The following is a 23,281-nucleotide window of genomic DNA, read 5'->3' on the forward strand; positions in this document are numbered from 1 at the left end:
TTTCAATGACTCATCCTGGGACAGAATATGCCAATTATTTAAGGTGGCCCTCTTGATGACAGGAGCCATCAGGGTATAATCAAAGGTAAAGACCAACCTCCTCTCTCTATACATATCTCTATCCCCTTCCAAATTCTGATGCTTCAAATCCAACCTCTTTGGTCCACAGGCTCTCCTGTAGGCCTCAATCACCTTCTCTGGGTACCCTCTCTGTAGGAACCGACTACACAGCTCTCTACATTTCCCCACAAAATCATCTCCATTTGTGAGGGTTCTTTACAGATCCATAAATTGCCCATATGGCACTGCTGCCTTTACATGAGGTGGATGGAAGGAACCGTAGTGCAGAAGTGAGTTTGTGGCTGTAGCCTTCCTGACTGTGCCCGCATCCATCTCGTTTCATGGGTGAATAAAGCTGTGAAGATTGTTGGCGAGTGCCGAATTCTTTCTTCTGTACTTCCCGATGTCATAGCATGGTAAATGTGCAGACAAGAGGGATGCTCCCATTCAGGGGATCAGTGAGGGGAGTAAAGGTTTCATTTTTGTAGTGTGTGCAGCACTTGGGGGCATCATTACTTATTAACCACTTGAAGGGCATATTTTAGCAGATTTGTACCTATGACACTGACTGACCTGTTACATGTGCACTTGGCAGCTGAAGGCATCTGTGTTGGTCCCATCTTCATATGTGCCCGCACTGCTGAGAAAAATGATGTTTTAATATATGTAAATGAGCCTCTAGGAGCGATGGGGCATTGCCGTTACACCTAGAGGCTCATTTGCATATATTAAAACTTTGTTTTTCTCAGCAATGAGGGCACATATGAACATCGGACCAACACAGATGCCTTCAGCTGTTAAGTGCACATGTAACAAGTCAGCCTATTGCCCAAGTTCTGCTCCAGCTTTAAGAAAAGGACTTTCTTAAAGGGAACCTGTCACCGGGATTTTGGGTATAGAGCTGAGGACATGGGTTGCTAGATGGCCGCTAGCACATCCGCAATACCCAGTGCCCATAGCTCTGTGTGCTTTTGTGTAAAAAAAAAAAAAAAGAAAAAAGATTTGATACATATGCAAATTAACCTGAGATGAGTCCTGTACGTGAGATGAGTCAGGGACAGGACTCATCTCAAGTTAATTTCATATGTATTAAATCTGTTTATTTACACAATAAAAGCACACAGAGCTATGGGGACTGGATATTGTGGATGTGCTAGCGGCCATCTAGCAACCCATGTCCTCAGCTCTATACACCAAATCCCGGTGACAGGTTCCCTTTAAAGTTCAGTCCAAGCAGAGCTTAGGCAGCAGTGTGAGGGGAGGGGGGCTACTTTACCCCTCATATCGGAGGATTGGTTGCAGAAATATAGGCCTGGTCTTGTTGGAAAGCTGGCAATCAAGACAAAGTCAAGTTAAGCTGAAACCTGCTTTCACTGGTTACTTTTAAAGGGGGCACTCAGACGGCATTATTACTGAACAGGTCAAAAAGGGGACACTTACTTTCTAGAGGGCATTGTTCCTTTCCAGGGGACGGACAAGAAGCAGTCTTACTTTCTAGTGCTACAAAAGGGAGCATTATCACTTTCTGGGGGGCACAAAAGAGACATGAATACTTTGTAAGGCGTGCAGCCATGGGCATTGCTTTGTGGGGCATGTAAAGGGCATTCTTACTGTATAGCAGCACAGAGGGGGTACTATTATTTTGTGGGACACTCAGAAGATCACCATACAAATGACGGCACTTTTACTGTATGGCGCCCTACAACTGCCTATCAGGCACTTATTTTGGGGACAAAGGCCACCACCCAGACCTTGAAAGTGTCTCCCGTCCTCTGTGCTGACCCTCTAGCGATGCCTCTTAAGGCTTCACTCAATAGTCCGACACGCCATAGAAGTCAACATGGCTTATCCTCCTCTTTTCAGCTCCATTTTAACATGCACGGTCATGGGAGGTGTGTAATCTTGAAAGGTTGCAGAATGCGTATAATAGCATGGGAGATTATAGTACGATAATAGGTTCCGCATCCATAAATCATTATAATCACCCGGGGGCATGTGCCTGGCATGTAGCTTCATGTAACAATAATGGTGTGACTAAGCCGTTGGGTGTGGTGGTTTGTGTGACAGATATGCAGAGTTAATAAGGCACCAACATTAACTTTAGTTTTGCGCATTTCTCTTATTATGCATTTTATTTTACATAAAATACCCCGTCAGATCTCATTGATTATGCTCGTCCATCTTATAAAGTCTCCAATCTTCCACTTCTATGCATTTTGCATCGCCCGGATATATGTTGGTCCTTGATGTTTTTCTCAGCAGTGGTCAGAGAAACCTTGCTGAAGTATGTCACATGGTGGGTGACTGGCTGCTGACCCGGCTACACATGGCAGCAGCACCGACAAGGTAAACATCTACTGAAGACCAGGGGGTAGAGGTGCGAGGAGGAAGCGGACACGGGTCGGGGTCGCGCTGTTTTTCCACACAGAAGCCTCCATCGATACGATGCTCGTACTCCATGAGGGTCAGGTGCGTGATCCTCCCCGAGCCAGTGTGCGGCCTTCAGCCAGCAGGGGGCGCAGCTGCTAAACATTTCCAGCTCTACTGGCCATGAGTAGCCCGTCTTTTCCCTTCCGTGTAGCTTTCAGCGACAGGGGGCGGGCTCGGCGGCAGCCAATCAGCGCGCACGGTGTGATAGCAACAGAGCAGAATGTGCAGTAGTGAAGTGAGCAGGGGAAGCCGAGCGGAGAACCGGAGGGGAAACTAGGACGTTCCGCGGTATGACCCGTGTGTGGCGGACTGCTGAACATGGCAAAGGTTCAGGTGAACAATGTCGTGGTGCTGGACAACCCGTCTCCATTTTACAACCCTTTCCAGTTCGAGATCACCTTCGAGTGCATAGAGGACCTCTCGGAAGGTGAGTGGAGGGGGTTAAACGGCAGGTGGCACGGGCCCTGCCGCTGGCCTGGAGGGGGCAGGCGTTGGCATCCAAAGTTGTGTGTGCATGGGAATGCGGGGAGAAAGTTGTGCAGGCGGCCATGATGTGCGGGGTTCAGGAGGCACAGCTGACCCCTTCTAGATGGCAGCCTATGCCACGTGTGGGGGTGTACAGGCACATCAGTGAGGGGATGGATGCCCTCCTGCATGTCAGTGAACACGCCACCTGTGCCTATTTGGATGCACATAAATCTGCACTAATTATTGCGGTTTTTGTGCAGATTGTCTGTTCAGGTTAATAACCACATTGAAGTCTATGGGGGTGGAAAAAAAATTGCTATATAGCGATTATGCTGTTTGAAATTCCACAGGTAAGAAGTATGTAAAGTGCCCATGAGATCTCGTGCATTTTGTTGGTACTGTATTAGGCCGTGGGGCTGCTGTGCCCACAAACATTGGGTATGCAAAACACAGGCACGTGTGCACTCCGCAGCGTGGACCCATTGACTTCAGTGGATCCACAAGATTCTCCCATCAAAAATAACGCATCTCAGACAGAACCGACAAAAACAGATGCAAAATGGAAGCATGGCATTTTTTTATTTTTCTGTTCTTCTGATGGATCAGTCTGCCGGAATTTTCTGGATCCGGCGCTACTGGATGCAACCGGAACGCCTGTGGGTTCCATTAAGTATAATTGGGTCCGGCGGAGATTTGGCCGCATTCTGGCAAAAAAGACCATCGACAGCAGCAGGGGACAGGAAGGGAGACGGCACGTGTGCGCCATCTCCTCATACAGCTGATCGGTGGGGGTCCAACCCCCCAGCACCCCCGCCAATGACATTGAGGACCTAGCCCTAGTATATGTAATCAATAGTAAAAGCCCAAGCAACCCCTTTAAGGGCTTATTCACAGCTCTGCACAGGAAAGCTTTATTTTTCGGAAAAGGTTGTGTTTTTTTTCGTGGCCTGATCCAGACCCGTTTTTGGAAACGTTACAGTTGTGAATAAAACACCTCACTTATAAAAGTATTACCATATTCTGGTCCAACTTCAAATTTCATAAGAGTAATGACACTGTCTCCCTTAGATCTGGAATGGAAAATAATTTATGTGGGATCTGCTGAGACCGAAGAGTACGACCAGGTACTAGACTCTGTGTTAGTAGGCCCCGTACCCGCAGGACGTCACATGTTTGTATTCCAGGTAAGTCCTTGAATTACTCAAGAAACCCATTTCTCCTTCATCTACCAGAAAGGATCAAGACATCATTTTACGTTACGGACTGTGCTTATAGAATGCAAACTGCACCACCTCAATGGGGAAACATACTGGACAGCATGTAACTGCCACACATGCATCAAGACATGGACAGCAAACCTGTCACACTGTGCCGGCAGCATGCTACAGAGCAGGAGGAGCGAAGTACACTGATACAGTCAGGTCCATAAATATTGGGACATTAACACAATGCTAACATTTTTGGCTCTATACACCACCACAATGGATTTGAAATGAAATAAACAAGATGCGCTTTAACTGCAGACTGTCAGCTTTAATTTGAGGGTATTTACATCCAAATCAGGTGAACGGTGTAGGAATTACAACAGTTTGCATAAAGCTGACAGTCTGCAGTTAAAGCACATCTTGTTATTTTTATATCAAATCCATTGTGGTGGTGTATAGAGCCAAAAATGTTAGAATTATTTCGATGTCCCAATATTTATGGACCGGACTGTATATAGTTTTATGGGAACCTATTCAGTATAACAGTTTATTCCAGGGTGGATTTGATTTAAATCACCAGTCAGGAAAGCTTGATTTAAATCCTAGTTTTCTACATAAAGACTAATTCTTGCTGGTGTAACTTATAATATGCAAGTAGATGCAGATTTTTAGAATAACAACTTTTCATATTAGTTTGATTAGGTTGATTCTGCATTCATAGGTTTGTAAAAGTTAGGATTAAGGTCTTTTTCTCAATTCTGTTCATGTTAGAACATTTTTGCTGTGAAGAAGAGGCATGTGATCTCTGCTGAGTCAAATTCAGTTTTGAGAACTGCAAAAGTAAACCAAGCATCTGTGATAATATCTTGTAGGCAGAGAGACTGCCCAATAATCTTACAAAAACCTCTGGAAGAGCATGAAATTGTGAATGGATTAATGGCCTTATTCTACATAATTTTAATTTTTTTAAATCATAGATTTTTTTTATCCACCCTTTATTCATTTCAATTCCTGCTTATTCTGTGCTTAGGAGTCCAGTGGGCGGTCCTATCAGTGATTAACAGCTCTTTATGCATAGTCAGAGGGCAGGCTGTGAATCAGTGATGAAGATAGAATACTATTTGATAGCACTTCGTCGCCTCTAGTGCCACCTTTTATAGCGTGTTCACCTGCAAGTATTATATAGCTGGCACCCAGCTCTCAGTGTCACGATTGGGGATAACTCTGATCCTGGCAGTTTAACCTCTCAGATGCCATGGTCAATAGGGACTGTGCCATCTCAGAAGTCAGACAGAGCAAGAGAGTTCCCTGTCTCCCCCAATCAGCGTCCCTCAGATGCAATTGCAGAGTGCCAAGTAGTTATCATGCAACCACGCCGCCTACAGGGTGATTGCACACTTTTTTATTTAGTCCCTAAGGGGACTGGGAAAAAAAGATAAACATAATTGGTATTGCCGCATCCATAAGAGCTCTATGAAATTATGTTATTACTTAACCTACACAGTGAGTGCCACAAACAAAAAATAAATAATTTTTTTTTATTTTTGGTCAACTGGACCCCCCATAAAATGGTTTAAAAAAAAATCATTAAAAAGGGTCAAATGTATTAATAAAAACTAAAGATCATCTCGCAAAGAATGAGCCCTCACAGGTAGAAAAAAAGAAAAAACTAAGTTATGAGCGTCAGAATATGGTGAAACAAAAATTACTTAAAAAAATAAAATCTAATAAACATATACATTTGGAATCTCCATAATCGCATTGACCCGCAGAATAAAGTTGTCATTTTTACCACAAAGTGTAAAAATGAAATCCTAAAAGAAATTGGTGGAATAGTTTTTTTCACACTTTTGACCCCACCCCAAAATGGTGGTATTAAAAATATAACCACATATAACAAGCCCCCATATAGCCATGTCGACAGTAAACTAAATATATGACTTTTGAAATGTGGAGATGAAAAAATAAAAATCACTAGCGCCAAACCAGGCTTTGTCTTTAGGGAAGGTTAAGCCCTTGTCCCAAGCTCTACAGCACCATCTTCTGCACTGCAAATATCCTCGGGGTAGAACAAGAAAACGTGCACAATGGAGAGCACTGTCCTAGGTAGTCATTGTGCCAACATGAGGACGTTTAGTGTGATGTCTTCCTCTTCATCTAAAACACACTTTTTACAGGTATACCGGTCACAGGAATGGAGCCTCCAAATATAGTCAGCATGATATCAACTACTACACCACCAGTCGTGTTTATATAAAGTTCTAGATGGAGTAGTAGTTGTCAACTCTTGAGGATCTGTTCCTTAGGGAGGTATACTTATATAAGGTTAAAGGGGTAGTGTAGTGTGTTAATATTGATGATGCTACCTATAAAGTGATGACACGTGCACTCCTCGTATGCTTCAAGGTGCCAGTGGAAGGCTGTTGCCCGTAGCACATAAAATATCACCATGGCACTCGTCGATGTAGCTCCACATAATTGCAGGACAGGCTCATGATACTGATGAAGGTCCCTTTTTGGACTGAAACATCTTGACAATGTGAGCCGTATTAATTATCTTAATTGTTAACTTTATGGACCCGTACTGATAATTGAATTTATTTTATGAAATATTGAATTTTATTTTATATATCATCTTGAAGATACGTCATCAATGTCAGATCGTCGGGGGTCAGACTCTAGGCACCCCTGCCCATCAGCTGTTTGAAAGAGTTGCAGCACTCATGTTAGTGCTACTTCCTTTTCAAAATGACTTTTCGTGTAGTCTCCTTTGTAGTCTCCAGCTTGAATTTTGTCTGAGACAAGCGGGACTCATGGCTGTGGAGGCTGAAATGGAGGTCTAGCCTCTTCAGCAGTCTAGTTGTACACCATGATACATTGCTCTTAAAAGCGAATATCTGTAGATGGATGTCTGGTTCTTAGCCCAGCGTCGTTCAACGTCTTCTGATGCTTTGTGTAGACCGGGTTTGCCACCCTAGGCTTGGGATGTGACGTCCACAGAACGAATCACTATAAATCAGATTATTTCTGTGCAGAGGTTCACCTCTGTGCACCTCTTTCTGTCATTCTAGTCCATCATAGTTCTCCCAACCACTACGACACACGACATTGAACAGTGGTGTCATCTCTGCCTGGACACATTGCATTCTGCCAGAACGATAAACCAGGTTCTCTCAGTTGTGAAAATTGATGATAACTGGCACAGCGATGAACAGGAGGAATTTCATCCCAAATAACCCGATCCGATTTTTGGGTTTTCACGTGCCTAACAAACGGCTTTAATGCCCCTCCCACATACCACAGATTGTAGCTAGGGGCTTGAGAATTTGATCATCCGTAGATTTGAAGGACACTTGCTACCTCCCCAATTTGCCTAACCTTTAATGTTGAGGAGTGTAAGATCAACCTGCTCAGCTCATTCTTCTGCCTGCAGAGTAGACTGCATTTTATGGTGACATGTTTGCTCTAAAGGGGCTGATCCAGAAAAAAAATTAAATCTAAAAAGTCCTCAAATAATATCTTCAGGTCTGGGCACCTTGGATAATTACAGTACATAAGTAAGCTAACTTGCTATTTTAGCACATTTAAAGGGGTTTTCTAAAAGTTAGTCAATATTAGATTGGTTTGTAGACTGGCAACCCCCACCAGTAATTTCTGTGACGAGGCTATGGCGCTCCAGTGAGCGATGCAGCCTCCTTACATCATAAAGAGCATAGCGCCGTACACTGTATAGTGCAGGGGTGGCCAACCTTACAGACACAAAGAGCCAGAAAAAAAAAATCGTATGACTGCCAGGAGCCACAAGCTATCCGTTTACACAAATATGCGTGCACACGACAGTATTACTGCAATTGAGTTATCAAACATTTAAAAGTGCATTTAAACCACCTTTCCTACCTGTAGTGTAAACAGCTTTAGTGAGAATTCTGGCAATCTTTGTTTTTCACAATGTGTTTCAAGATTGCTCAGATGACCGCCCCATGCTCAGATGCTCAAGGGTGATTTGAAATAGGGGAGATGTGAGCATGGGGTGTCCGATTTTTCGTGTCTTATATGAGCACTGGTGAGGCTTATTTTGTGGGTCTGATGAGGATTTGGGGGTCTTATCTGAGCTCATACTACCCCCATGTCAGATAAGACCCCCAGATCAGTACTTTAATAAAATAAAACTGTGTAGGAGGCTTATCCTACCTCTGCTGCCGCTGCTCTGAAGACTTTGGCGCCCTCTCCACAGTGACCTGACGTGCACAGCGTCAGGTCAGAGCGCGGGCCTTCATGTATTAAGGGGGGGGGGGGGGGGCGCTGCGCCACCAATGACATGTCAATTAACTGCCGCGGAGCTCAGCTATAGAGGTCGGGTGCGGGCTAAATTATTCTGCAGCCTGCACCCGCCTCCTGTATTTGAATAAATGAGTACGTTACCTTCATTGGTGGCAGTGGCCACAGCCCCTCCCCTCCTCTTTCCCTCTGTATTCTTATTGGTGGCAGTGGCAGCAGCACAGGGGGTAGGGCGGACTGCTTTCTTCTTCCTTCTCCCCTGTACTGCTAATATTTTGATCCCCGATCCCCTGCGAGCCACATATGTAAACGAGAGCGCGCTCCTCTGAGAGCCGCAGGTTAAGGTGCAAGGAGCCGTGGGTTGGCCACCCCTGGTATAGTGATTGGTATTGCAGCTCACATAGGCTGACTGATGAATGTGACATGAATGACCCACTCAGTTCTGCAGCCTCCTCAAACAGCTGATTAGTAGGGGTACCCGGAGTCTTCCTTGTATGCCAGAAAGCTGGCATTATAAAAATTGCCAAGTACTGTTTCTATGTCGCCCTTGCCACTTTCTGAAAAGGGGGACTGAAGTGGGCAGGGCTAATGGCATCTCCAGATTTAGGCTACAATCGCACAAACGTATTTTGTTTCAGTGTCCATTACGTTTTTTTGTTATTAGATTAGGACCCATTCATTTCATAGGGTCCGCAAAAACGTCAACAGCACACTGTGTGCTGTCCGCATCCATATGTCCGTTCCGTAGCCCTGCAAAAAATATAGAGCATGTGCTATTCTCTGTTTTGCGGACAAGGATAGGCATTGTTACAATGGGGCCGCAAAAGACATATGGTCATATGAATGTAGCCTTATTGTCATTAATCAGCTACCGTACATTTCATTTTAGGGACACAGACTGCAGGAGCGTGCGCTTAATTTATTACAAGGGGCATATAAAGACCAGTGTAGAAAATGCAGCTCCTATTCAGAACCGTGTTTCCATAGTAACAGACTACAAATGAAACCTGTGTAGTCAGAGTCTCCTTCCCATCTGTTCCCTGGTTTTGCAGTGCTGTTATTGGCTGGGTAGTTTTTACAGATGCAACATGTTTCACAATTGCTGAAGCACATGATAAAACCATGTATGGTTTCAAGTGCAGTTTGACCGCAATGTGTAATTCCACCCTTAAGCTAGGGCTACACAGTGACTTTAGGTTGGAAAGTCGCATAGATCACAAGTAATATTTGTGTATGTGGTTATATTTTAGCAGCAACTTTCACCACTATTTTAGAGTATGATTTGGTTGTAAATTGCATAAGATTATGAATGACACCAAATAAAAAACAAAAAAAAAAATAACATCATGTAGCTGCCACTATTAGACCCCTTTCACACTGGCGTTGTGGGAAAATGTGCAGGTGCGTTGCGGAAACACCGCAACATTGTAATGCGTTTTGCACTCGCGTGAGAAAAATTGGGCGTGTTTGGTACCCAAACTTCTTCACAGAAGTTCGGGCTTGGGATTGGTGTTCTGTAGATTGCTATTATTTTCCCTTATAACCATGTTATAAGGGAAAATAATAATGATCGGGTCTCCATCCCGATCGTCTCCTAGCAACCGTATGCGGATGCTTGCGATTTTCATGCAACCCCATTCACTTTTATGGGGCCTGCGTTGCATGGATTATCGCACTGCAACGCAGAAAGAGGAGCATGCTGCGATTTTCACGCAACCCATAAGTGATGCGTGAAAATCACCGCTCATGTGAACAGCCCCATAGAAATAAATGGGTCAGGATTCAGTGCGGGTGCAACACGCTCACTTCATGCATTGCATTCGCGCGGAATACTCGCTCGTGTAAAGGGGCCTTACTATTTAAGTTTAGATTGTTTTCAGTTAAGGGCTGACTCGCAGTATCCAAAAATGTGATAAAATGGTAAAAACATATATTCACCACTCAGTCCTCTGCTGTTACAGCATGTAACCGCTGAAGTAAATCCCTGACCTCAACGGTCTTGTGCCGTATACCACTGAGGCCAGCGACTGCAGTGGTTCCATGCCATGTACAGAGAAATCACCGCTGCAGCCGGTTAAACTGCAGGTGAGGATCAGAGCTGGAATAGCAGGGAATTAAGTGGAGAGTATATGTTTTTAAATTTTATTTTACACCTTTTGCGGCATTGGGAGAGTTTCCTTATAAGTCAGACAGACCCTTTAACCCCTTCATACCTAGATCAGAGTCCACACACAAACATAGCTTTACTTCTCTTGGGCAGCACACTAATATTTCCTATTTTTACAAAAGCCTGTCTCTGAAGAGCAGTCAGTTGTTAATGACCTTTGGTCCTGGGCACATAATAGAGCAGTAGGGGTTTTGGAATATGTAGTGTATGCATAGTGTTAGAACCAACCAGTACCTCAGATATCATAAAGGAATGAATCATGGGGGCCTGGAAAACCAAGAACCAACTCCTAAAAATATTTATTGAATATAATAAAACAAAAAGTGGGGGAGGAAAAGCCCAAAAAGGACACCTCCACCTAAAGACCCCTGGTTTCAGAGACCACCCGGAAGCAACGACAGGTCACATGCCCATGGGATACATAAATAAAAATGCTATAACTAAAACACATTTAGCATAGTCCAAAACAGAATATAAACACTTTTTGTTTTCACCCATGTATTTTTTTTAAAATTATATTCAATAAATATTTTGTTATAAATTTATATGATATTTTGAGTACGGTATTTATTTTGGGCTATTAGTTAGTTCTATAGTAGGAGTTGGTGTATGCATAGTGTGACTGTATCTAGTAGAGAGGGGCAGGTCAGAGATACTTCCTCTGCAGGATGAGCTGATCGTAGTGGACTAACCAAACACCATTGCTTTTGTTGGTAAATGAATGAATCTTCATATTTTCTCTTTTGCCAGGCGGACGCTGCAAATCCTGGACTTATCCCAGATGCTGATGCGGTTGGCGTCACAGTTGTGTTAATTACTTGTACATACAGGGGACAAGAGTTCATCAGAGTTGGATATTATGTTAATAATGAATACACTGAAACAGAGTTACGGGAAAATCCACCAGTGAAACCAGACTTTTCCAAGGTAAGGTCTGCTTCAACTCCAAGTCATTATTAGTTTGCTAAACGGTCTTAAACAAAAAACACATTTACAGCATAATAAATAAAAAAGGACCACTGTATAATTATTTCAACTGCAAAGACTGAAAAAAATGCAGAATAGTGGTTTGTTGTTTTGTTTTTTATGCACTCTCCAATGCAAAAAATAAATAAAAATATTCATTTGAATAACCCCTTCTTGACATCCGCCTTTAACCCCTTTTACGCCCAGTGCCGTACATGTACGGCGCTGGGCGGGTGTTTAAAGATAGCGCCTGCCCGCTGTGGGTGGCAGTCTGCTTCTTTTAGCAGACACCAGTGCCTCATGTCCGCATCCGCCAGTAATTCCAGTCACAGACATTTAACCCCTCAGATGCCGTGGTCAATCCTGACCATGGCATCTGAGCGCACTGAAAACCAAAAGTACGCACTTTCGGTTGTGCTCCGACTCCCCCATGTGGCAATCGGAGGAGCTGGAGCGTGTATGCAGCATCCCATGTCTTTATGACTGACACAAGGCTGCTGCATAGCTATGGAGCCCTTGCCTGTAATAGGGCTCCGTAGGAAAGTAGTGAAATCATTATAGACTTCAATGCACATGCATTGAAGTCTATGATAATAGCAATCAGATGATTGCATGTTATAGTTCCCTGTGGGAACTATTAAAGTAAAAAAGAAAAAACTAAGTTTAAAAATAAAAAATTTAAAAAAATAAATAAATCACTCACCTTTAAACAAAATAAAAGAACTAAAATAATTAAAAAAAATACACATCATGGGTGTCGCAATGTAAAAAAATATATATTCCCCACACGGCAAACAGCTAAACGGGGGGGGGGGGGGGGGAGCGTCCAAATGGCAGATTCGCCGTTTTTGGTCGCTTACTTTTCTACAAAAAAAAAAAAAAAAGTGATCATACACACCCCAGAATTCTATTAATAAAAAGTTAGGATCGCGCCCTAAAAAAAAAAAAAGTTATAGGGGTCAAAAATAGGGGCCAATTTTTTTTTTATCACTATCAAAACGCAAGAAAAACTATACATATAAGGCATCGCCAGATTTGTACTGACCTGTAGAATAAAAGTAACTGGTCAGTTTTATCGTACATCGGAATAAAAAAAAAAAAAAAACTATAAAACTGTGGTGGAATCATTTGTTAGTTTTTTTGTTTTGTTTTTATTGCAATTTCACCCCATTTAGAATTTTTTTCCCGCTTCCCACTACATCATATGCAATATTAAATGGTGGCGTTGAAAAGTACAACTTGTCCCACAAAAACAAGCCCTCATATGGCTGTGTGAACAGAAAAAAAACTTTATGGCTCTGGGAAGGCAGGGAGCGCAAAACGAACACACTCCGGTCCTGAATGTATTAAAAATGGCGACCGCTCCAGAGCAGATCAAGCGCCATAGCTTCCGTACATCTGCTAACGGCGGTAATGCTGATCGGACATTTAACCCCTCAGATGCTGTGGTCAAATGTGACCATGGCATCTGAAAGGTACAAAACTGGGAGGTGCGAGCTTGCCAGACACACTGTCAGTTTTTCATGGCCATGTTGCATCAGTTTTTCAGGTCAGTCAAAAACTGACATGAAAAATGGATGAATTTGATTGGCGTTTTTTTTCTAGACCCACCCTTCTGAGAACACCCACAGGATTCTGCCCCCAGCTTTAATAATGTCACCTATTTTGGCCCCAGCTAAAATAATGTCTCCCATGGTATAAATAACTTTTTTTTTATAGTGCCCCATGTAGGCCCCCTGGTAAAGTAATGTTCCCCATAGTGTAAGAATTTTTTATTTATTTATGCTGCCCCCAGCTTTAATAATGCCCCCATCTTAAATAATGTCCCCCATAGAATAGAATTTTTTTTATTTTTATGTCCCCAGCTTTAATAATGCCCCCAATGTAGGGCCCCATCTTAAATAATTTCCCCCATGGTTTAAATAATGCCCCACTGCATTTTTTTTTTGTTAATTTAAAAAATAAAAAACTCACCTTATCCACTTGCTCGCGCTGCAGCAGTCTCTTCTCTCTTCACTGAACAGGACCTGCTGAAAGACCTACGATGTGCACGATGACATCACTGAGCTCTCCCATGTGGTTACTTCACCACGCATATGGCAGGTCCTGCTCAGTGAAGAAAGAAGAGACTGCCGCACCGCTAGCAAGTGGATGAGATGAGTTTTTGTTTGTTTGTTTTTTTAAACTCAACTAAATGGACATATAGATAAAGTGTTCCCCTTTTTAACGGCCGTTAGACGGGTGCACTCCTGTAAATCGGCCGTTAAAAATGCTGATTTCAGAAGCTATTCACTGGCCGTTAAAAGAACGGCCATGTGAATAGCCCTATAGACTTTCATTGGTGCTAAAAATGGCTGTGTGACAGCCGTTACTTATACGGCGGTCACACGGCCATTATTCACAGTCGTGTGCATGAGGCCTAATAACAGTTTAAGCCCTTAGTGCAGTATGAGGCATATGTACATCATTCACACGAAGAATGTATGGAGCAGATTTCTCTGTTGCTATTGACGCCCTCTGTCCTCCGAATTGCTACTCGCTCCTCTGCCTGCACAGCAAAGTCATGCTGTGCTGACTCATTGTCATGGTAGCCTGGGGCCTTCTGGCCTGCCATTGTAATCTTATCATTAAGCCATGTCTGTGGCTTAAATAGAAACTGTTACCAAGAAATGTAGCGCAGCCTGCAGGCAGAATGGTATACAGCACAATGGGCTGAGCAGATGGCTATATAGTGCTGTAGGAAGAGACTTTTGCTGTTGGAACTTGGCATAAATTCTGTACCAGAACGCCGCTGGCAGCCATGCTGACTCTGCCTCTAGTGGCATGGCTGCGGTTTATAGCCACAACTGCACCTAGAAAGGACATTTCAGGGCACTGTTGAAAACAGTGGCAGGTGTCCACTTGCAGTTAAGCTCCAATAAACGTCTAAATCTGTGCTCTTCTGAGCGCAACAGCCCAGTAGACAGTCTTATTGGTGATTAACAGCCTTCCCTGTATAAGGGCTCATGCACCCGGCCGTATTGTGGCTAGCATACTTGAATGGGTCCGCAATCCAGGAGATGCGGTGCGGAACAGAAGCACAGATCGGAACCCCACGGAAGCACTATGGAGTCAGCGCTCCAGACAAAAAAAAAAAAAAAAAAATATATCAAGGAGCCATTGGCTTGAAAAATTTAGGAGCCAAATTTAAAATACATATAATCACGATATTATAATAAAAAAACAAAAACAAAAAAAACACATGTCTTACCTAGGGTTGTCATGATATGATTTCGATATCATAAAAAAATAAATTGCGATATTCGGTACCACGCAAAAAAAAAAAAAAAAATAGACCATAAAAGCCGTGTCACGTGCCTGCTCCGCATACTTTATGAATGAAGTAGGCAGAGCAGGCACATGACCTCAGTGAGTTACGGCCACCCGGCCTGCCTGCTAGTGCTTACTACAGGAGCGTGACATGTAAGTACGGTACACATGAGGAGCGCATCATTATTCAGTTTAGATCTGATGATTAACACTACTTTGTCCATGAAGCACTGGATCTCGTTCTTACTAATAACGTCTTCCAGTTCGACGGTCAGTGGTACCGCCAGGTACTAGGTACCGCAATGGGCACACCTGTCTCGTGCACATTTGCTAACCTGTACCTGGCGGTATTTGAAAAGACATACATCTTCTCGATGGATAACCCCTTCCTGCAGTTTATTCATCTGTTTTTAAGATACGTGGATGATGTTTTTCTGGTCTGGTCGGGGAGCGAAGCGTCTTGCTGTGCATTTGTTGATTATCTCAACACACGCAACTAGATGAATATGAGATTCACCATCAATTTTGGTGGTGGGTCCCTTGATTTCCTGGATGTGCATATCACCATAAAAGATGGCGCCGTACATACTAGTGGCTATCGTAAGCCCACGGCGACAAATTCACTCCTCCACCAGACCAGTTTCCACCATCGGTTAAACGCGCGGTTCCGTACGGACGATTAATGATAGCGATGCAGGGTTCCACAAGCAAGCAAGCTGGTGAGCTCAGAGACAGACTGCTGGATTGGGGGTTATCCATCGAGAACCGTCTCAGCAGCCCTACTTAGGGCCGCCGAACTCGACCGCAACTCTCTACTCACGGAGAAGAAGAGAAACACCACTCCCCCGCGCTTCGCCTTTTCTTTTAAGTATAGTCCTGCCGCTGACGTAATTAGGCAGGCTATCAATGAGAATTGGGATTTGTTGAAGGGAGACTCCTCTCTGAGCAGCTTCTCCAACCAACGACCCCTAGTCACATTCAGAAGGTGTCCTACCTTCAAGGATAAGCTGGTCAGAAGCGTATTTAATACGCCTCAGGAAGAGACCTGGTTTAAGAAACCCAAAGGGAATTACAGATATGGCCACTGTTCTTTCTGTGCACTGAACACTTGCAGTAAGGGATTACAGATAGGAGGAACCAAACACGTTGTACGTGACTTCATCAATTGTCGCACACCCTATGTTGTGTATGTAGTCTTTTGCCCCTGTAAACGCTTTTACATTGGCAAAATGATCCACCCTCTATTTGAACGTATACGCGAGCATGTCGGGTCTATACGGTCAGGCAGAGGTTGCCCACGTCCGCACCGCCCACGATGCCCATCCACGTTGCCTCTCCTTTGCTGGAGTGGAACATGTTCGACCCATCCCTGGGGGGGTGATAGACATCGCCTGCTCCTACAGAGGGAGGCAAGGTGGATTATGCAGACTGGAGCTATGGGAGCGGCAGGACTAAATGATAAGAACGACATGTCAGTCTTTTTATAATGGGATACTGTTCTCAGGTGGATGGTTAGCCGCATGTGGCCCCTAGCTCTTTTGCCTCAGCAATTTTCAGTGCATATTTTTAGCCATAATGGGACTCACATATACACCGTAGCCTGCAAAATCGCGCTCCTATGGTATTGCCACACATATTCTTTTGTTATATGTATATACGCTTGCCGCCACAAAATAATTTGCATGTGCATCATAATTTGCATAGCTGTATTCAATTGTACCTCCTTGTGTATTCCCCAGCATCTACATTTATATTTGTTTCCGTTGTTCATGTTTTTAAAGTTTTCACGTCACAGATCCAAGGCGCACAGCTGTAGCTGACGGTGCCGGCTGTTCCGAGTCCGCCCCTATAAAGCGCAGGCTTGCGCCTCGACGTGCATAGCGGCCAGAAGAAGCGCGATCCCGCGCGTGAAACGGCCGTAGCCGCTCCTTTTGCTACAGTGTGTCCGCCCCAGGATCCTACTTGCACTACCTTCTCAGGAAGTTTCCAAATAAAGCTGCAACATTATTTCAACTCCGGTGAGTGCCGCAAACTTCTTTTTGCCTTCTATTCATATGATGCAACACTACGTATAATACAGTACATACTGAGCTGCGGGGCCAGAGTAGTGTCTGCACAGCCCCGCCGCTCTCCCCGCCTACTACAGTACCTCCCTTCTCACTAATACATCGCAGTCTGCAATGTAAATTGCCAGCATTCGCCCCATAAGACGCAGGGGCACTTTTCCCCCACTGTTGGAGAAAAAAAGTGCGTCTTGAGGGGTGAAAAATACGGTATACATTTAGAACTTTTTTTTTTTGTAGAAGATATGGCAACAAATGGTTATATAAAAAATAAATAAATCAGTCCTGAAAACTGCCATACAGTTATGTGAATGTTAAAGTAAAAAGAAAATTGACCTGGTCCATAATCCCTTAAAGATGTTTTCCGGGATTTTAATATTGATGACCTATCCTCAGAATAGGTCCTGCACCCCTGCCGATCGGCTGGTTGAAGAGAAGGCGGTGCTCCATGCGAGCACAGCCTTACCTTCATTGTTGCGCAATCGATGGCGAGGAGGTGCAATTACAAGCAGTCCCCATTCGCTTCAATAGGACGGCTCGTGATCACACTGCTTACCGCTGCACTGTCAACGACGAGCAGGTAAACAATAACAGGAACACTGCGCTCGCACAGAGAGCAGTCTTCTCTTCAACCAGCTTATCGGCAGGGTGTTGGACCCCCAGCGATCTGCTATTGATGACCAATCCTGAGGATAGGTCATCAATATTAATGTCCCGGAAAACCCCTTTAACCTTCCTGGCGGTATTCCCGAGCGTGACTAGGGGGTCATTTTCACTGCCAGGAGCGGTAACCCCGAGTCACGCTCGGGGTAACATTGCAGATCTGTCAGCGGAGTCCCCTTACCATCTCCTGGTGATCCAGCGATGTCCTCCGCTGTGATCGCCGGCATCTGACTTCCTGGCTCCGTTCCCTGCGAGCAGCAGCAGCGCATGGGAGCAGAACTGGGCGAGAAATTCAAAAGTGACAAACATAAAAGAGGTTATACATTGTAATCTAAGAGGATTACACTGCATCACCTCAGATCTGACATTTGATCACTGTACATTGCCCCTTGCCTGCCATTTTACTGTCATTTGTGCCCATAAAATATTTATAACATAGCATCAAAAAAGCGCAACTTTACTACAAAAGCGCTTTTGGACCAGTTGAGTAACAGCAACAGTGACATGGAGGTGATCGCAGAACTGAGCGATAGTGAGTTGTGGGGAGATTTGTAGTCTGACACTGATCTGGCAAGTGACAACGGCGATGATCCTGCACCTGACCTCAGCCATGTGCGCACTTTGTGCCCTATTGACTGCGATACGGACCAGATAGCGCCCCCCCAAGATTCCCGTTCGCTGGATCACCTGGGATGAAGGTAGATGTCGAGCATGACAACCCCCTAGAATACCTGCAATTATTCCTCACTGAGGAGGTAATTGAAAAAATTGTCACAGAGACAAATTGCTACCAAGAGCAGCAATCCGCTACGCTGCATGCCACGTTTTCAGAAGCAGAAAGTGGGAACCGGTGACCAAAGAGGACATGTGGCAGTTTCTGGGACTCATCATTCTTCAGGGGGTGATAGGGAAACCGCTCCAAAAATGGTACTGGACCACCAATAAGTTACTGGCCACTCCATTTTTTTGGCACAGTGATGTCAGAATACCGGGTTTCCCTCATCATGAAGTATTTCCACTTCACGAACAATGAAGAATTTGATGAGGCCACGCATCCTGCGCCCAAACAAAAAAATTAATCTGGGAGGTACAACAAATTATTGTGACCAATTTCCAGCGGACCTACGTGTCAGAAAGGGACGTCAGCGTAGAGGAAATTTGATGGCCTACAAGGGACGCATAAGCTGGATACAGTACATTGCATCCAAAAGAGCGCGGTTTGGCATCAAATCCTACATGCTCTACGTGTCATCCACTGGGTACATCTGGAATTCGGCCATTTACACAGGTAAAGGCACAAAGTTCAACCCCAGGTACAGCGGCTATGGGATGGCCACATCATCTGTCCTTACAGTGCTGGAGCCACTGCTGAACCAGGGATATTGTGTGACCACGGACAATTTCTACATGTCTCCGGAACTGTATGAGGTTTTGCTACAAAACAAGACTGATGCATATGGTACTGTTAGGCCTAACCGACGTGACATACCATCTATGTTTGCCAAGAAAAAAACCTCAAAACCAGAGAAATGGTTGCCTGGCAGAAGGGTAAGATGATGGCAATGCGATGGCGAGACAAGAAGGACGTGTGTCATGAGTACTGGGGACAATACCTCTACTGCCATGGTCCACACAAAAGATGGGAAAGATGTGCTGAAGCCGAGCCGCAAGTCGTTATAGACTATAATAACCGGCGTGCCGGGACCAGGTAAGTATGAAACCGCGTCTTGAGACAACCCCTTTAAGGACACAGCAATTATCTGCTTTTCCATTCTTTACTCCCTGCCTTCCTAGAGGCATATTTTTTTTTTTTTTCCATTAACATTGCCGTCTGTGGGCTTATTTTTTGCAAGACAAGTACTTTCTAATGGTACCATTTCATATTGCATGTAATTTAGTGGGAAGCTATAAAAAAAATAAAAAATATTCCAAGGGGTGAAAGTGAAAAAAATAAAATAAAAAAAAATAATTCTGTTTTTATGGGTTTTGTTTTGTACACCATTCAGTAACAGACATGTTAACTTCATTCTGCTTATCAGTAGGATTACAGTTTGTATAGTTGTCCTAATACTTAAAAAAAAAAAAAAAAAAGCTTGAAAAGATATTTTCCTTGCATCACCATAGTCTGACTCTTCTACAGAGCTGTGTGAGGGCTCATTTTATTGATGCCATTTTGGAGTGTGTACGGCTTTTTCATTACTTCTTATAAAAAAAAAATATTTAGGGAGGTGAAGTGCCCAAAAAAGTGTCAAAATGGCCATTTTAATTTATTTTCCATTATATGCAGTTCACCTTATGAAATAAATCCTTTTATACTTTAATAGTATGGGCGTTTTGGGACTCCAGTATAACGCAAACCGGACGGATCCGGTATGCAGGCCATAGACTTCTATTATGATGGCATGAATAACAGAATGCCTATAAAAGGCATTGCGTTATGGTTCGTGGTAACTGAATCCATAACGCAATTCAGTAAATACCACAACATGTACCCACACTTCAAAATATGAAATTCGCTCGTCCCTAGTGGCTGTGCTAAGGACTTATATTATTTTGTGTTTATTTTTATAATGGGGAAAGGGAGGTGATTTGAATAGTTTATATCAGTGGTGCCCAACCATTTTTCGTCTGAGGGCCGCACTAGACATGGTATAAATTTTGAGTGCCAGAACCAGGTAGCTTTGCCAGAAAGAAATGCAAACACTGTGAGAGGGCACGTGTGAGCATTACTATAATACATAATACGCAGGCCTGCACTCGCTCACATCTGCGTTTGGAGCCTCTGGTGCAGATTCTGTTGAAAGACCAGACAAAAAAGCCTTGTATGCAGCACTTGTGTCCGGTAAAAAGACAGGATCCCGAACGGATCCCATCATAGTCGGTGGAGTCTGTTCAGCTTCTTCCCTGTGGTGTGACAGGAGGAGGGGGGAAGCAGGGTCACTAGTGAGGTGACAGGAGGAGGGGGGAGCAGAGTCACTAGTGGGGTGACAGGAGAAGGGGGGAGCAGAGTCACTAGTGGGGTGACAGGAGGAGTGGGGAGCATGGTCACTAGTGAGGTGACAGGAGAAGGGGGGAGCAGGGTCACTAGTGAGGTGACAGGAGGAGGGGGGAAGCAGGGTCACTAGTGGGGTGACAGGAGAAGGGGGGAAGCAGGGTCACTAGTGGGGTGACAGGAGGAGGGGGGAAGCAGGGTCACTAGTGGGGTGACAGGAGGAGGGGGGAAGCAGGGTCACTAGTGGGGTGACAGGAGGAGGGGGGAAGCAGGGTCACTAGTGGGGTGACAGGAGGAGGGGGGGGAAGCAGGGTCACTAGTGGGGTGACAGGAGGAGGGGGGGGAAGCAGGGTCACTAGTGGGGTGACAGGAGGAGGGGGGGAAGCAGGGTCACTAGTGAGGTGACAGGAGGAGGGGGGGAAGCAGGGTCACTAGTGAGGTGACAGGAGGAGGGGGGGGAAGCAGGGTCACTAGTGAGGTGACAGGAGGAGGGGGGGAAGCAGGGTCACTAGTGAGGTGACAGGAGGAGGGGGGGGAAGCAGGGTCACTAGTGAGGTGACAGGAGGAGGGGGGAAGCAGGGTCACTAGTGAGGTGACAGGAGGAGGGGGGGAAGCAGGGTCACTAGTGAGGTGACAGGGGGAGGGGGGAGCAGGGTCACTAGTGAGGCGACAGGAGGAGGGGGGAGCAGAGTCACTAGTGGGGTGACAGGAGGAGTGGGGAGCATGGTCACTAGTGAGGTGACAGGAGAAGGGGGGGGGGAAGTAGGGTCACTAGTGAGGTGACAGGAGGAGGGGGGGGAAGCAGGGTCACTAGTGGGGTGACAGGAGGAGGGGGAGCAGTCACATGAGTCCACGGCCCATTCCCTCTCTAGTGGCCCTATCATGTTTCCCTAGGTCCTCGGGCAGTGCGCCCCGCTCTTTGTAGGCTACTTTCACACTTGCGTTTGGTGCGGATCCGTTATGGATCTGAACAGACTGATCTGCACCGATAATACAACTGCATGCATCCGTTCAGAACGGATCCCTATTAACTTGCATTGTGTGTCCGGATGGATCAGTTTGCCTCCACATCGTCAAGTGGACACCAAAACGCTGCAGGCAGTGTTTTGGTGTCCGCCTCCAGAGCGGAATGGAGGCGGAACGGAGGCAAACTGATGCATTCTGAACGGATCTATTCAGAATGCATTATGGCAAAACCGATCCGTTTTGGGCCGCTTGTGAAAGCCCTGAACTGATCTCACAAACAGAAAGCCAAAACGCTAGTATGAAAGTAGCCTTACAACAGCCACCCCTGGAGCTCCTGCCGGCTTCCCCAGCTGCAGGACCTGTATCGCTCCGGCGCGCGCCTATACCAACCAATAACAAAGCTCCTTGCTGTAAGGAGCTTTGCTATTGGTTATTTCAAGCCGCATCGCTGCGCTGCCTGTGAACGTGGGGGAAAAAGTCTAAAGCATATTGGTACGCGCTAGACTTTTTCCAGGGAGTCGCACGGGCCACATGACAGCTTGTTGGGCATCATTAGTTTATACTCTTAAAATAAGTATAAAAAAAAAATAAAAATAAAATTGAGTCCCCCTATTGGACTTTAGCATATGACCATCTAAACCTTTGGAGCCCTCATTCTGATCGTTCTATCTAAAGAAAATAAAAGCAGAATTTATTGCAGGTTTATTATTTGGCACACCTCTGGAGTGCATTCGCAACAAATGTTTGCAACTTATTTTTTTTAAATTTGCATGATAACCATGCCCAATTGAAAAATGTAACATTTTTGAACTAGTATGCCCAGAAAGTCACAAAGCCCTATTTTCCAACTTATTGAAGACCGAACTCGTGCAGGGGGTGATACCTTTCCCCTAGTGAGCTCCTATGTAATATCTTATTGGCCTTCTTTTGTCCATAGGTTGTAATGTCTAGCATTGTACTGTACATTATGAGTCTAAGATCTGACTTTTTTTTTTTTTTTTGCAGCTTCAAAGAAACATACTGGCATCAAACCCCAGAGTGACAAGGTTTCACATCAACTGGGAGGACAACACCGAGAAGCTAGATGAACTAGAGAACAGTAACCCCAACCTACAGTCTATGCTTTCCACAGAAGCCATACCATCTGCATCAAAAGGCTGGCCCACCTCCGAGAACTCACTCAACGTCATGCTAGAATCTCACATGGACTGTATGTGACCTGCAGGACTAGTTTATAGGATTTCTATTCCCACATTTAGGAGAAGGCATTCACAAAACCTACAACAAGAACACTTTCAGACGGAAATACAATTTGAACTCGGAACTATTTTTCTAACTGGCTTACCATCAAAACTAGTAATTTCATTACTCTGTAATACTAGTGGGATGGGGCTAAAGCTAAAAGAAAAAAAAAATAAGGTTTGTATTTATTTTTACGTGGTTACCAACGTTTGCTCTGCATTAGTGCTTTGAAATAAACTAACTCAGTTACCGCTCTTATCACCATTTATGAAAGCTGGAAGGCTTCGCGTGTGTAGGTTACAGCTTCTCAGACTAAACCTTTTTGACATGCATATTTGGCTCTATAGCATCCCGCTTACAATGTGGAACCACCTGTATAACCATGGCTTCCGCTGGCAGTGATCTGGTTGCGCACTCCTATTTAATACCTGTGCAAGGCGGCAAAGGAGGTCATAACCCGAGCCACAGTCTA

The 23,281-nt window shown here is 44.7% G+C and overlaps 2 protein-coding genes across 4 annotated transcripts in view; one reads left to right on the plus strand and one right to left on the minus strand.

Moving 5' to 3' along the window:
• Window positions 1-23,281, minus strand: part of MCM9 (minichromosome maintenance 9 homologous recombination repair factor) — an 89,140-nt gene that overhangs the window by 42,585 nt on the left and 23,274 nt on the right. The window lies entirely within an intron of this gene.
• ASF1A (anti-silencing function 1A histone chaperone) lies at window positions 2,237-23,060 on the plus strand. Its single transcript, XM_044289821.1, has 4 exons — window positions 2,237-2,917; window positions 4,027-4,142; window positions 11,359-11,535; window positions 22,573-23,060. Exons 1-4 carry the CDS (start codon window positions 2,809-2,811, stop codon window positions 22,783-22,785), a joined length of 615 nt encoding a protein of 204 aa, XP_044145756.1. The 5' UTR covers window positions 2,237-2,808; the 3' UTR covers window positions 22,786-23,060.

The sequence above is a fragment of the Bufo gargarizans genome, chromosome 4, assembly GCF_014858855.1.
Source record: "Bufo gargarizans isolate SCDJY-AF-19 chromosome 4, ASM1485885v1, whole genome shotgun sequence".
Taxonomy (NCBI): domain Eukaryota; kingdom Metazoa; phylum Chordata; class Amphibia; order Anura; family Bufonidae; genus Bufo; species Bufo gargarizans.